The 15,349-nt window shown below is 41.2% G+C and overlaps 1 protein-coding gene across 1 annotated transcript in view; it reads right to left on the bottom strand.

The window, feature by feature from the left end:
* The window catches only part of nclb (no child left behind), a 343,194-nt gene that overhangs the window by 223,156 nt on the left and 104,689 nt on the right, over window positions 1-15,349 (bottom strand). Inside the window, exons 6-7 of the mRNA XM_071667808.1 lie at window positions 11,531-11,644; window positions 10,685-10,859 (exon numbers count right to left, since the gene is read on the bottom strand). Coding sequence (XP_071523909.1) covers window positions 10,685-10,859; window positions 11,531-11,644 — 289 coding nt within the window. The remainder of the gene's footprint in view (window positions 1-10,684; window positions 10,860-11,530; window positions 11,645-15,349) is intronic.

Below are 15,349 nucleotides of genomic sequence, written 5' to 3'. Positions count from 1 at the left end.
AAATGTGAATAAGAGCAAGGTTATTAGGTACAGTAGGGTTGAGGGTCAAGTCAATTGGGAGGTGAGTTTGAATGGAGAAAAACTGGAGGAAGTGAAGTGTTTTAGATATCTGGGAGTGGATCTGGCAGCGGATGGAACCATTGAAGCGGAAGTGGATCATAGGGTGGGGGAGGGGGCGAAAATTCTGGGAGCCTTGAAGAATGTGTGGAAGTCGAGAACATTATCTCGGAAAGCAAAAATGGGTATGTTTGAAGGAATAGTGGTTCCAACAATGTTGTATGGTTGCGAGGCGTGGGCTATGGATAGAGTTGTGCGCAGGAGGATGGATGTGCTGGAAATGAGATGTTTGAGGACAATATGTGATGTGAGGTGGTTTGATCGAGTAAGTAACGTAAGGGTAAGAGAGATGTGTGGAAATAAAAAGAGCGTGGTTGCGAGAGCAAAAGAGGGTGTTTTGAAATGGTTCGGGCACATGGAGAGAATGAGTGAGGAAAGATTGACCAAGAGAATATATGTGTTGGAGGTGGAGGGAACGAGGAGAAGAGGGAGACCAAATTGGAGGTGGAAAGATGGAGTGAAAAAGATTTTGTGTGATCAGGGCCTGAACATGCAGGAGGGTGAGAGGAGGGCAAGGAATAGAGTGAATTGGAGCGATGTGGTATACCGGGGTTGACGTGCTGTCAGTGGATTGAATCAAGGCATGTGAAGCGTCTGGGGTAAACCATGGAAAGCTGTGTAGGTATGTATATTTGCGTGTGTGGACGTATGTATATACATGTGTATGGGGGTGGGTTGGGCCATTTCTTTCGTCTGTTTCCTTGCGCTACCTCGCAAACGCGGGAGACAGCGACAAAGCAAAAAATATATATATATATATATATATATATATATATATATATATATATATATATATATATATATATATATATATTTTTTTTTTTTTTTTTTTTATACTTTGTCGCTGTCCCCCGCGTTTGCGAGGTAGCACAAGGAAACAGACGAAAGAAATGGCCCAACCCCCCCCCCCATACACATGTACATACACACGTCCACACACGCAAATATACATACCTACACAGCTTTCCATGGTTTACCCCAGACACTTCACATGCCTTGATTCAATCCACTGACAGCACGTCAACCCCTGTATACCACATCGCTCCAATTCACTCTATTCCTTGCCCTCCTTTCACCCTCCTGCATGTTCAGGCCCCGATCACACAAAATCTTTTTCACTCCATCTTTCCACCTCCAATTTGGTCTCCCACTTCTCCTCGTTCCCTCCACCTCCAACACATATATTCTCTTGGTCAATCTTTCCTCACTCATTCTCTCCATGTGCCCAAACCATTTCGAAACACCCTCTTTTGCTCTCGCAACCACGCTCTTTTTATTTCCACACATCTCTCTTACTCTTACATTACTTACTCGATCAAACCACCTCACACCACACATTTTCCTCAAACATCTCATTTCCAGCACATCCATCCTCCTGCGCACATCTCTATCCATAGCCCACGCCTCGCAACCATACAACATTGTTGGAACCACTATTCCTTCAAACATACCCATTTTTGCTTTCCGAGATAATGTTCTCGACTTCCACACATTTTTCAAGGCTCCCAAAATTTTCGCCCCCTCCCCCACCCTATGATCCACTTCCGCTTCCATGGTTCCATCCGCTGACAGATCCACTCCCAGATATCTAAAACACTTCACTTCCTCCAGTTTTTCTCCATTCAAACTCACCTCCCAATTGACTTGACCCTCAACCCTACTCTACCTAATAACCTTGCTCTTATTCACATTTACTCTTAACTTTCTTCTTCCACACACTTTACCAAACTCAGTCACCAGCTTCTGCAGTTTCTCACATGAATCAGCCACCAGCGCTGTATCATCAGCGAACAACAACTGACTCACTTCCCAAGCTCTCTCATCCCCAACAGACTTCATACTTGCCCCTCTTTCCAGGACTCTTGCATTTACCTCCCTAACAACCCCATCCATAAACAAATTAAACAACCATGGAGACATCACACACCCCAGCCGCAAACCTACATTCACTGAGAACCAATCACTTTCCTCTCTTCCTACACGTACACATGCCTTACATCCTCGATAAAAACTTTTCACTGCTTCTAACAACTTTCCTCCCACACCATATATTCTTAATACCTTCCACAGAGCATCTCTATCAACTCTATCATATGCCTTCTCCAGATCCATAAATGCTACATACAAATCCATTTGCTTTTCTAAGTATTTCTCACATACATTCTTCAAAGCAAACACCTGATCCACGCATCCTCTACCACTTCTGAAACCGCACTGCTCTTCCCCAATCTGATGCTCTGTACATGCCTTCACCCTCTCAATCAATACCCTCCCATATAATTTACCAGGAATACTCAACAAACTTATACCTCTGTAATTTGAGCACTCACTCTTATCCCCTTTCCCTTTGTACAATGGCACTATGCACGCATTCCGCCAATCCTCAGGCACCTCACCATGAGTCATACATACATTAAATAACCTTACCAACCAGTCAACAATACAGTCACCCCCTTTTTTAATAAATTCCACTGCAATACCATCCAAACCTGCTGCCTTGCCGGCTTTAATCTTCCGCAAAGCTTTTACTACCTCTTCTCTGTTTACCAAATCATTTTCCCTAACCCTCTCACTTTGCACACCACCTCGACCAAAACACCCTATATCTGCCACTCTGTCATCAGACACATTCAACAAACCTTCAAAATACTCATTCCATCTCCTTCTCACATCACCGCTACTTGTTATCATCTCCCCATTTACGCCCTTCACTGAAGTTCCCATTTGCTCCCTTGTCTTACGCACCCTATTTACCTCCTTCCAGAACATCTTTTTATTCTCCCTAAAATTTACTGATAGTCTCTCACCCCAACTCTCATTTGCCCTTTTTTTCACCTCTTGCACCTTTCTCTTGACCTCCTGTCTCTTTCTTTTATACTTCTCCCACTCAATTGCATTTTTTCCCTGCAAAAATCGTCCAAATGCCTCTCTCTTCTCTTTCACTAATACTCTTACTTCTTCATCCCACCACTCACTACCCTTTCTAAACAGCCCACCTCCCACTCTTCTCATGCCACAAGCATCTTTTGCGCAATCCATCACTGATTCCCTAAATACATCCCATTCCTCCCCCACTCCCCTTACTTCCATTGTTCTCACCTTTTTCCATTCTGTACACAGTCTCTCCTGGTACTTCCCCACACAGGTCTCCTTCCCAAGCTCACTTACTCTCACCACCTTCTTCACCCCAACATTCACTCCTCTTTTCTGAAAACCCCTACTAATCTTCACCTTAGCCTCCACAAGATAATGATCAGACATCCCTCCAGTTGCACCTCTCAGCACATTAACATCCAAAAGTCTCTCTTTCGCACGCCTGTCAATTAACACGTAATCCAATAACGCTCTCTGGCCATCTCTCCTACTTACATAAGTATACTTATGTATATCTCGCTTTTTAAACCAGGTATTCCCAATCATCAGTCCTTTTTCAGCACATAAATCTACAAGCTCTTCACCATTTCCATTTACAACACTGAACACCCCATGCATACCAATTATTCCCTCAACTGCCACATTACTCACCTTTGCATTCAAATCACCCATCACTATAACCCGGTCTCGTGCATCAAAACCGCTAACACACTCATTCAGCTGCTCCCAAAACACTTGCCTCTCATGATCTTTCTTCTCATGCCCAGGTGCATATGCACCAATAATCACCCACCTCTCTCCATCAACTTTCAATTTTACCCATATTAATCGAGACTTTACTTTCTTAAATTCTATCACATACTCCCACAACTCCAGTTTCAGGAGTATTGCTACTCCTTCCCTTGCTCTTGTCCTCTCACTAACCCCTGACTTCACTCCCCAGACATTTCCAAACCACTCTTCCCCTTTACCCTTGAGCTTCGTTTCACTCAGAGCCAAAACATCCAGGTTCCTTTCCTCAAACATACTACCTATCTCTCCTTTTTTCACATCTTGGTTACATCCACACACATTTAGGCACCCCACTCTGAGCCTTCGAGGAGGATGATCACTCCCCGCGTGACTCCTTCTTCTGTTTCCCATTTTAGAAAGTTAATACAAGGAGGGGAGGATTTCCGGCCCCCCGCTCCCGTCCCCTCTAGTCGCTTTCTACGACACGCGAGGAATACGTGGGAAGTATTCTTTCACCCCTATCCCCAGGGATAATATACATATATATATACATATACACACACACACACATACACACACATACGCACATACACACACACACACACATACATATATATACATATGAAAAATGTAAGAAACAATTTAGAAAACAAACTTTTAGCTTGAAATGAATGAAAAAAATGAATGTCACATAATGGTTCAACCTCTGGCTATGGAAAAGGAAATGTACAATTTATTCACACAAACGTCAATATATATATATTCCCTGGGGATAGGGGAGAAAGAATACTTCCCACGTACTCCCTGCGTGTCGTAGAAGGCGACTAAAAGGGGAGGGAGCGGGGGGGCTGGAAATCCTCCCCTCTCGTTTTTTTTTTAATTTTCCAAAACAAGGAACAGAGAATTGGGTCAGGTAAAGGCCCAGTCCTCTGTTCTTAATGCTACCTCGCTGATGCGGGAAATGGCGAATAGTTTGAAAAAAAAAAAAAAATATATATATATATATATATATATATATATATTTTTTTTTTTTTTTTTTTTTTTTTTTTTTCAAAGGAAGGAACAGAGAAGGGGGCCGGGTGAGGATGTTTCCTCAGAGGCCCAGTCCTCTGTTCTTAACGCTACCTCGCTGATGCGGGAAATGGCGAATAGTATGAAAGAAAGAAATATATATATCAAAAACTGGCAGTAGTAGTAGGTCCACGGAACTAAGGCCCAGCCACCAACTTGAGAACACGACCACGCAGCCTGGTGCGCTCCACGGAAGGGTCTTTCTTCATCATGATAAAACGCCGGTCCGAACTGGATCCAGAGTTGTCGCTGTAGCAGTAAAAAGTGTTGGGGGGTTGCTTATTATTATCATTATTATTATTATTATTATTACTATCGGTATCATCAGTGACAAGCCATGCATCACAAAATTCCACACCCTTCCTTCCTTCACCTTAGGCAACCACACCAAAGACGCAGACACATTACTACTGCCTTGCTTGCCTGCACCTTGTCCCCGACTACTACAGCCCTGCCTGCACGCGTGTATGCATGTCATATGACAGCATCAGCAGCAGCACAGAAAAAGAAGTAGCAGTAGTAGAAACACAGTACAGGGGCAACACAGACATGTGCCAACAATGGGTGGCAGGTGAGGAGGAAGAAGAAGAAGAACTTTGCTGTGATGATGCAGAGGACTTGGACACAAAATCAACAACACCAAAAGTAAGTCCAACACCACCACCACAACCTCCTTCACCTCGTCCCGTCCTGCGCCTGAACCCAGGCCCGCTTCCTGCACAGGCCCAACTGGCTCAATCCTCAGAGCCAATCCTTTTCCCGAAGTACGGATCTAACTTGCTGACTTCCCTTACCTACATTAAAATTTGCGTGTGTGGACGTATGTATATACATATGTATGGGGGTGGGTTGGGCCATTTCTTTCATCTGTTTCCTTGCGCTACCTCGCAAACGCGGGAGGCAGCGACAAAAAAAAAAAAAATATAAAGAAAAATGTATGAGAGAAATACTTAAAAAAGCAAATGGATTTGTATGTAGCATTTATGGATCTGGAGATGGCATATGATACAGTTGATAGAGATGCTCTGTTGAAGGTATTAATAATATATGGTGTGGGAGGTAAGTTGTTAGAAGCAGTGAAAAGTTTTTATCGAAGATGGAAGGCATTGTATGTGTAGGAAGAGAGGAAAGGGATTCGTTCTCAGTGAATGCTGGTTTGCGGCATGGGTGCGTGATGTCTCCATGGTTGTTTAATTTGTTTATGGATGGGGTTGTAAGGGAGGTGAATGAAAGAGTTTTGGAAAGAGAAGCAAGTATGCAGTCTGTTGTGGATGAGAGAGCTTGGGAAGTGAGTCAGTTATGTTCGCTGATGATACAGGGCTGGTGGTTGATTTGGGTGAGAAACTGCAGAAGCTGGAGACTGAGTTTGGTAAAGAGTGTGAAAGAAGAAACCTAAGAGTAAATGTGAATACGAGCAAGGTTATTAGGTACAGTAGGGTTGAGGGACAAGTCAATTGGGAGGTAAGCTTGAATGGAGAAAAACTGGAGGAAGTGAAGTGTTTTAGATATCTGGGAGTGGATCTGGCAGCAATGGAACCATGGAAGCGGAAATGAACCATAGGATGGGGGAGGGGGTGAAAGTTCTGGGAGCATTGAAAAATGTGTGGAAGTCGAGAACCTTATATTAGAAAGCAAAAATGGGTATGTTTGAAGGAATAGTGGTTCCAACAATGTTATATGGTTGCGAGGCGTGGGCTATAGATAGAGTTGTGCGGAGGAGGGTGGATGTGCTGGAAATGAGATGTTTGAGGACAATATCTGGTGTGAGGTGGTTTGATCGAGTAAGTAATGAAAGGGTGAGAGATGTGCGATAACAATAAGCATGTGGTTGAGAGAGCAGAAGAGGGTGTTTTGAAATGGTTTGGTCACAAGTCCACCCTCTTCCTTTCTTTTGTTTATATGCCCAAGACATACATCCACACAACACTGTCAGGAGTGCGATACATTCAAACACACCCAACTTTCCCTTAACAGGCAGTGTCCTTTTACTCTATGCATCTCAATGCACCCAGGACCTTAACTCCCTCTCCACCACATGACTTGCCTCAGTACCTAAGATTCCACATGCAGCCATGGCCACTTCCATGTGCCTAAAGCAATGCATTTCCTCCAGATCTCCCCCATTCAAACCCAAACTCATACCATCATGTCTTATTCCCTACTACACCTTATTACATTACTTCTGTTCATACTAACTCTCGACTTCCTTCTTTCCCACTATCTCCTAAACACACTCATCAGTGTGGGACTTCTCTCTCAAGTCTCCCCAGGAGTCCTTTCTATCTTTATGGAGCTCCTGCAGCTCCCAAAAAGCCAGCTATATCCACTGAGTGGGACCACAGATCATAAAATGTTGTGATGTTGTGTGTGTATCTATGTGGAGAGAGTGCAGGGAAACTGAACAGTGTATGTTCAGTGTCTTCATTGTAGTAGTAGCATATGGGCATGAAAGGTCATGGGATGCACTAAACTGGGTTGCTGCAATGCTGGGATGGGTGATGTCCAGAGCATAGACGGGACAGTATCACTCATGTTTGCTTCGATAGTGTCATTTCAGCTAAAAGTAACAGTGCAAAGGGACAGTGTTTAAGACTGAGTTGGTTGGGAGAGCAGGTGTTGAGTGCTTGTCAGGTCATTTCAGTGAGTTTACTGGTGGTGTGATAAGAGGTTGCTGAGTGTGAGGCATGGATGGGCTTTCTGTCCACAAACATACAATCTCTACTTGTCGCATGTAACACTTGACTACATTTAACTCACACAGCTCATTCTTCAAGACTCTAGATTTTCCTTTGGTGAGCACTTTATGCTAGCCCTGCCTTTTGACAAATATGAGCAGTACACAGAAGTAGTAGGCAGGAACATTTAGGAAGAAGCATTAAGTGGAAGTAGTGGGCAAAAGTCAGTAGAAGCCTATGCAAACACTGCGCTAGAGTTTCCCTCTGCCAGTGGCCTGTTAAGGGTGAGGCACTAAAGGCTAAGAAGTAGCACCTGAGTTCACAAGTTCACAAGACTCTATTGCCGTGGCCACCCCCTTGAGGGAATTCCAATTGGAAAAGGTGTCAGAGATAAAGTTAGGCTGATAGATGAGGACCGGCGGTTAGGTATGGTTATGGATTAGTTTGAGTAGGAAGGGTTTAATGCTGTTGTAAAGAACTAGGAGCTGAGCATGTTGAGGTGGGATTGTATTGAGAGGATCTTTGTTTCATTTGTGTAGGAGTTGAGTATCTATGGTTGCTTGACAGATAGTGATTGTTCTGAGTGCTCTATTGTTTGTAGTTTGGGGCTTTGTTATATCTATTCATGAGATGATGGAAGACCAGGCAGGTGAGGAATATTTCTGGGTGGAGCAAATGGACTGTTTGAAAAGGATTTTAAAAATTATCATTCTTGTCTAAATTTTGTTCTGAGCATTTAGTTTGTGTTGTTTTGAGTAAAGTTTCTGAAGTGGAGAATGAATATCATGTGTATTATAAGTAAAGCCTAGAATGGATGGTGTTCTGTGTAATGTAGTGATGTAACTATGTGGTTTCTGCATATAAGATGACTTTCATGTTGCAATCTGTTGGAGGTAATGAGAGGATGTCTATGAAGATTTAAGAGGGTTGGAGAAAGAACTGCCCCTTACGGAACTTCACTGAAGAGGTTAAGTGCTTTTGCGGTGAAGCTACACCTCTCTCTTAAACTGTTATTTCCAATATGATTAAGCTCCCATACTGTTCTCAAACAAGACTTGCACTCCAGTAGCACTGTCAGGTCTATACACTATTAAGTGTATCCATCTTTGCCTTTGGAAGATAGTGATCTCTCCCTCCACATACTCCTCAATGCACCTATGACCAATGCGTCTTCACAAACCCTTTGGTTCACTTCAGCTCCCACAATTTCTTCTGCAGCCATATCCACTCTCAGATACATACAGCACTCCACTCAACTCAAACCAATGTGTCTTGCTCCCCTGACAAATCTCACCACTTAATTTTATTTATATCAACTTTAAACTTCCTCCTTTCACACAAGCTCCTAAACTCATATAACTGCTTCTGCAGTTCCTCATTCAAGCTTGCAACCATAGTCACATCATCTCCAAACAGCAACTGACTCAACACCCAGCCCCTTTCACTCTAAACATACTAAAAACTTGTCCCTCACTCCAAGACCCTTGAGCTTCCCTTCCTTACTATCCAGTCCATAGTCAGACCATACAGCCATGGTGACATCACACGTCCTTGATGCAGATCCACAGTCGTGTAGACCACTGATCCTTCTCACTTCCTACTCTATGCATTCCTTTCTCTTCTAACAGAAAATCCATATGGCTTCCATTAGTTTTCCTCCCACATCATATATTCATGAAACTTTTTCAAAATCCACAAATGTCACACACAAATTTCTTCCTCTAATTATTTCTAACAAGTTTTTTCAGAGCAAAACTTTGGTCTACACATCCTGTCACTTCTGAAGCCACACTGCTCTTCCCTGTACTGATTCTCTTTACATGCCACCAACTACATACATCACCCGACTCCAATACAACTTATTAAGTATCATCAATAAATATAAACTTCTGAAATTCTAGCGTTAACTTTTGTCCTGCTTGCCTTTATAAAATGGTACTATAAAGACATTCTGCCAGTCCTTAGCCCATACACACCGAAAATCCTGACTAAATAATAATAAATATCACCTCTTTTCTTTAAAAACTCAACTGCAATCCTAAACACTTCAGACATGCTGCCACACTTCATCTTATGCAAGCACTTAACCACCTTATCTCTTTTCATCAGACTATTCACCATGACTCTCTCACTCAGTATATGTCCTCCTCTCTGCCACTATTATTCAACAGGCTTTCAAAATACTCACTCAATCTCCTCTTTACCTCTTCTTCGCCTGCTACTACTTCCCTATCACTAATCATCCCATTTGTTCTCTTGTCCCCCTTACACTACTCATATTTACAAAATAATTTCTTATTCTACCTACAGTTTGTTGATACCCTCCCACCTAAGGTAAGGGAGGTATTTTTTCTTTTAATATTGAATTCATGGACAAAAGTCCATATCAAGGCTGAGCCTTAATTGAAATATATGGAGAATTATGAAGTGAAAAAAGGAAAGACAAGGGAAAGTAGTTACAAATTTCTGAGAAAGTGAAAGATTTGTCTTTTGAAAAGTGCCAGGTCATAGTTATTGGGAAATATATGAGGTGATAGAGAGTTCCAAAGCTTCAACACATAGGGAAAGAAGCAGGTATCAAAACAGCACAAAGTAATACCAATAGAAAAGAGAAAGTGAACTAACAGTGTGGCATAGGGCAAGGGGGTTAAGTCTGGTAGCCAGGATGGGAAGGCATGAGGTGGAGAGGATGGGTTTGGCATCCCTTGACAATAGTATCAAATGGGGATCTGCATGGCCCCAATTTGCAGTATATTCCAAGGAGCTCTAAAAGAAGTACAAAACACCATTCACGAAACCCACATGATACAAAAATACAAATAAGACATCTGTAAGGGCCAGATGTACAAGTCACAAGGGTAAAAACAAGGTTCATGGGAGAAAGCAGTAGTAAACAGACCTATCTTGTGGAAGTGTGAGCATGTGAATGATCAGGGTAGAGGCCAGAGAGCACACTTTTCATTACAAAAACTTTGACATCACAACATGGGTAAGGTGCTGTATGTTTGCCAAGTCTCAGTGAATTAGTGTCATCTGGACTCAAGAGATATTAAGGTGGTCAAGGGGGTGAAAGTCTAACGGATACATTAATTTTCTTATTTGTAAAATAGTGTTTCAATATTTTATGAACAAGTCCTCTTTCTAATGTCTTTATGACTCTACCCTGATGTGAGAAAATATGACAGTGTTCTGGATGGCAGTAACACAGAACTCACTCGAAGTGCTTATTCCATGCAAGGCTGAGGACTGGCTCTTTATGTCCAACTCCACGGCTTCTCTTTTTCCTATTCTCTTTCTTGCCAAGAGTGAAAGCCGGCTCTAAACAATCTACTAAATCCAAGTCCCAAACATCAATTACTGGTGACATGCTCCCAACAGCCAGCATGTTGCCTGAAACAGAAAAACACAAATTGTGTACCTCCTACAACATTCACTTGGGAGATACACCTCAATATATTCACATGGCCTATATCAATACTATATCTTAAATGCTAATTACTTAGCCCATGTACTAATACTGCCTAGACACAAATGAATTTATCCGTAATTTTCTATATCATGATGCATAAGCAGATACAAAAACTAATTTGAATGCATAAATAATGTCAATAATGAAATCTCAATCAAATGCCTTATTTTCTCTACTTTAGAAAATGTTGTCTAAATTACTTGAAGGAAAAACTATCTCATGATAAATATGAAGGTCTCCTCCTTATCAATAATTTCTCCCATTGAGTTGATAATCTTTTATTAAATCTACACCTTAAAAACAATGTCAGCTTCTTAAATCTACTACCAGATCACAAACACTGTTGTTACAAATTTCTTTATGCATTTTTCGTTTCCTTCTGTGTCCACTTCTAGTCATCTATTTCTTTTCACACTACAAATTCAAAGAACATTGTTCTATGACAATTCTATTATGTTTTTAATTACATATCTTATGAGTATAAACTAAAGCCTCCAATTCTGATACAAAAATTTCAACACACCTTGGGATTTCCTGCAACACATACATGACATATGAACACCGAAATGTAACAATATATAGCATGATGTACCTGGTCTAAGATGTTCATCCCCAGGATCATAGTTGAGCCACTCCATGCACAGAGGGACAGCAGGAAGGATGATGTCATGATGAATGTAAAAACTGCTTTCCAGTTCATTATACACTGAAACAAATAAGAAACAAAAATCTAAATTTCAAGTAAGGGCCATATATTTAATAAATCAAGGGCATGAGGAAGCAATTAGATGATATCAGGGATAAACTTAAACGAACAGATATTAAGAATCAATGAAGTCAAAGAGCCCTGTGAAATTGCAAAGCATGACTGACAATAATAGGATAGGGGAGAAAGAATACTTCCCATGTATTCCCTGCGTGTCATAGAAGACAACTAAAAGGGGTAGGAGGTGGGGGCTGGAACCCCCCTCCCTCCTTGTATTTAAATTTCTGAAAAGGGAAATGGAAGAAGGAGTCAGGCAAGAGTACATGATTTATTTGCTAACTTAAGGTTTTTATCAATGAAAGATCTATGGCACTTTAACTTCGACCCAATAGAATATATCTTCTTAAACTCATTGGGTTCAAGTCAAAGTACCCTAGACCTTTCACTGATAAATCCCTTAAGTTAGCAAAGAAATCATTTTATAAAGTTGAGCCCAAACCTCCCACTGACACTAAGAATCTTTTAGTTCTCCCTTTTACTTCCCATGTTGCTTAAATCCTTTAATGTAAATGTTGCCTTCAGCAACAATAACACTATAGAGAATATCTTAATCATGAACTCACTAGAAAATTCTCCAGGATGCATATATAAAGTGCCATGTAGAAATTGTGATAAGTTTTATATTGGGCAGAGTGGTAAGGATCTTTCTATTGGACTTAAGCAACACAAATATTAGAACAGAGCAAGAATCAAATGCCTTGTTTAATCATGTTAAAAACTATGATCATTGTACTGATTGGAGTAATGCCATCTCAGTTATCAACTATAATTCCATAACACGAGAAACATCACTGAATCCTCTATCATTAAATGCACAAAGAATTATAATCTTAATATCAGTGAAGACCTATACAAATTGGACAACTTTATCATTGATAAAACTTGTAAACAATTCCCCTTCTGGTTCACATAATAAGTTTATGATACGTTTGTTGCCTGTCTTGGATGCCCTTAATCTCCATTTGGAGAGTCACTCGTTTACCAAATGGAGTCCTAGCTATGTCTCTTCATTGCATATCAAGTGACTTATATTTCTTTCTTGTATCTCCCCTGATGATGTGATTATTACACGAAAGTACACTTGGGAATCTAACATGTTTCATTTCCCCATGGACTCATAGGAATGTATGTATATGTGCGTATGTGGGCATTTATGTACATATATGTGTATATGAGTGGATAGGCCATTCTTTGTCTGTTTCCGGGCGCTACCTTGCTGATGCGGGAAACAGCAATTATGTATAATAATATAATCTGTACCTACATACCAAAAGGAAGGGCTTACACATGATTTTTTTTTTTTTTTTTTTTGCTTTGTCGCTGTCTCCCGCGTTTGCGAGGTAGCGCAAGGAAACAGACGAAAGAAATGGCCCAACCCACCCCCATACACATGTATATACATACGTCCACACACGCAAATATACATACCTACACAGCTTTCCATGGTTTACCCCAGACGCTTCACATGCCCCGATTCAATCCACTGACAGCACGTCAGCCCCGGTATACCACATCGCTCCAATTCACTCTATTCCTTGCCCTCCTTTCACCCTCCTGCATGTTCAGGCCCCGATCACACAAAATCTTTTTCACTCCATCTTTCCACCTCAAATTTGGTCTCCCACTTCTCCTCGTTCCCTCCACCTCCGACACATATATCCTCTTGGTCAATCTTTCCTCACTCATTCTCTCCATGTGCCCAAACCATTTCAAAACACCCTCTTCTGCTCTTTCAACCACGCTCTTTTTATTTCCACACATCTCTCTTACCCTTACGTTACTTACTCGATCAAACCACCTCACACCACACATTGTCCTCAAACATCTCATTTCCAGCACATCCATCCTCCTGCGCACAACTCTATCCATAGCCCACGCCTCGCAACCATACAACATTGTTGGAACCACTATTCCTTCAAACATACCCATTTTTGCTTTCCGAGATAATGTTCTCGACTTCCACACATTCTTCAAGGCTCCCAGAATTTTCGCCCCCTCCCCCACCCTATGATCCACTTCCGCTTCCATGGTTCCATCCGCTGCCAGATCCACTCCCAGATATCTAAAACACTTCACTTCCTCCAGTTTTTCTCCATTCAAACTCACCTCCCAATTGACTTGACCCTCAACCCTACTGCACCTAATAACCTTGCTCTTATTCACATTTACACATGATGCCCACCATATATCTTACTTGATTAATAATACTACTTTCCTCTACTGCCATGCAAACCATATTATTACCAGACGTGGACATATCTGAAGTTGTTTTTAGCCATTCATCTAGGTTTCTTTTAACTGTTTCTGTGCTTGTCACCTCCAGATTTCTTATTACACTTGGTGGAACAATGAATAACCTTTCTATCTCTTTTCATGGGGTATGGCAAATTTTCAAGATATACTTTCTTAACATGTTCCATTGTATTGATTTTTCTATTTCTTCAGTGTTGGGAGGCTTTTAAACCAAGTACATTTCGAGTTTATGACACAATATATTCAGAGATTGTTTGATCAGCTTCTGACACTGACACTATGCTTCAATGTGTGATAGACTGGGAAAACAATCACAGGAACACCACCAAATTTCCAGCAATTGACAGTTTGGCACCTCCTTTAGTCCGAACAAAATTACGTGAGGGAACTTGAAATTACTGTGGCCACCAGACTAGTTTACTGGACGGCCACAGATGGCGTTGTGTGTTGGGCACACCTATTTACATTCTTTACACTGCACTTGGTGGATACTGGAATTCTGTGAGATTCTTAGCTTATTTTTCCCAAATTTAACCCTAACTATGGCTTCTAAGACCTATGAGAGTGTCAATCGTGGTGTCAAACACAAACACCAGTCCATATCGATCTAAGATAGAGTAGAGCTGTTAAAAAAAATAGAATGTGGAGTTTCGGTGCCTTAGCTGTGTGACATCTACAGTATTGGTTCATCAACTGTTTATGATATAAAGAAGCAAAGGGAGAAAATACTGAAATTCGATACAGACAGTGATTCCAAGAAGCAAATGATGATTAGAAAAACTATGAAAGATGGTTAAGAGTATCGAGCACGATTGAGTGATGATGGAATGGTTTCGAGAGCATCAGAGTGATGTAGCGGACTTGTCAGGTACCATGATAATGGAACAGGCTAAGTTGTTCCATAAAGAACTTAAATTACAACATGAGTGTGACTATAGTGAAGGATGGCTTCAAAGATTCAAGAACATTATGGAATTTCCATGAATAAAGTGTGTGGAGAAAAGCGGTATGCAAACCACGAAGGACCTAACAAGTATGTAGATAAACTTGCGAAACTTGTAGCTGATGAGCACCTCAGTCCTAAGCAGGTGTATAATGCAGACGAAACTGCATTATTCTCGCAATGCACACTTAGGAAAACACTAACAGCAGAAGATGAAGAAGACCCCACAGGATTCAAACAATCTAAAGACAGACTTACCATCTTAGGGTGCTCAAACATTTAATATTTGTTTAATCTAAATTTCTAGCAGTCCATAGTATACTTTAAGACACATGGGAGATGTATAATTAGAGGGTTAGAGGTGTGTTGATGAATTATCATTACATGACCATGGTTGGTCCGGGAAAATGGTTAATCCGGCAAGGCTTTGGAACCAAAAGTGCCAGAAA

The sequence above is a fragment of the Panulirus ornatus genome, chromosome 12 (assembly GCF_036320965.1).
Source record: "Panulirus ornatus isolate Po-2019 chromosome 12, ASM3632096v1, whole genome shotgun sequence".
NCBI classification, from domain to species: domain Eukaryota; kingdom Metazoa; phylum Arthropoda; class Malacostraca; order Decapoda; family Palinuridae; genus Panulirus; species Panulirus ornatus.
This window is presented reverse-complemented; position numbering and strand designations above follow the sequence as displayed.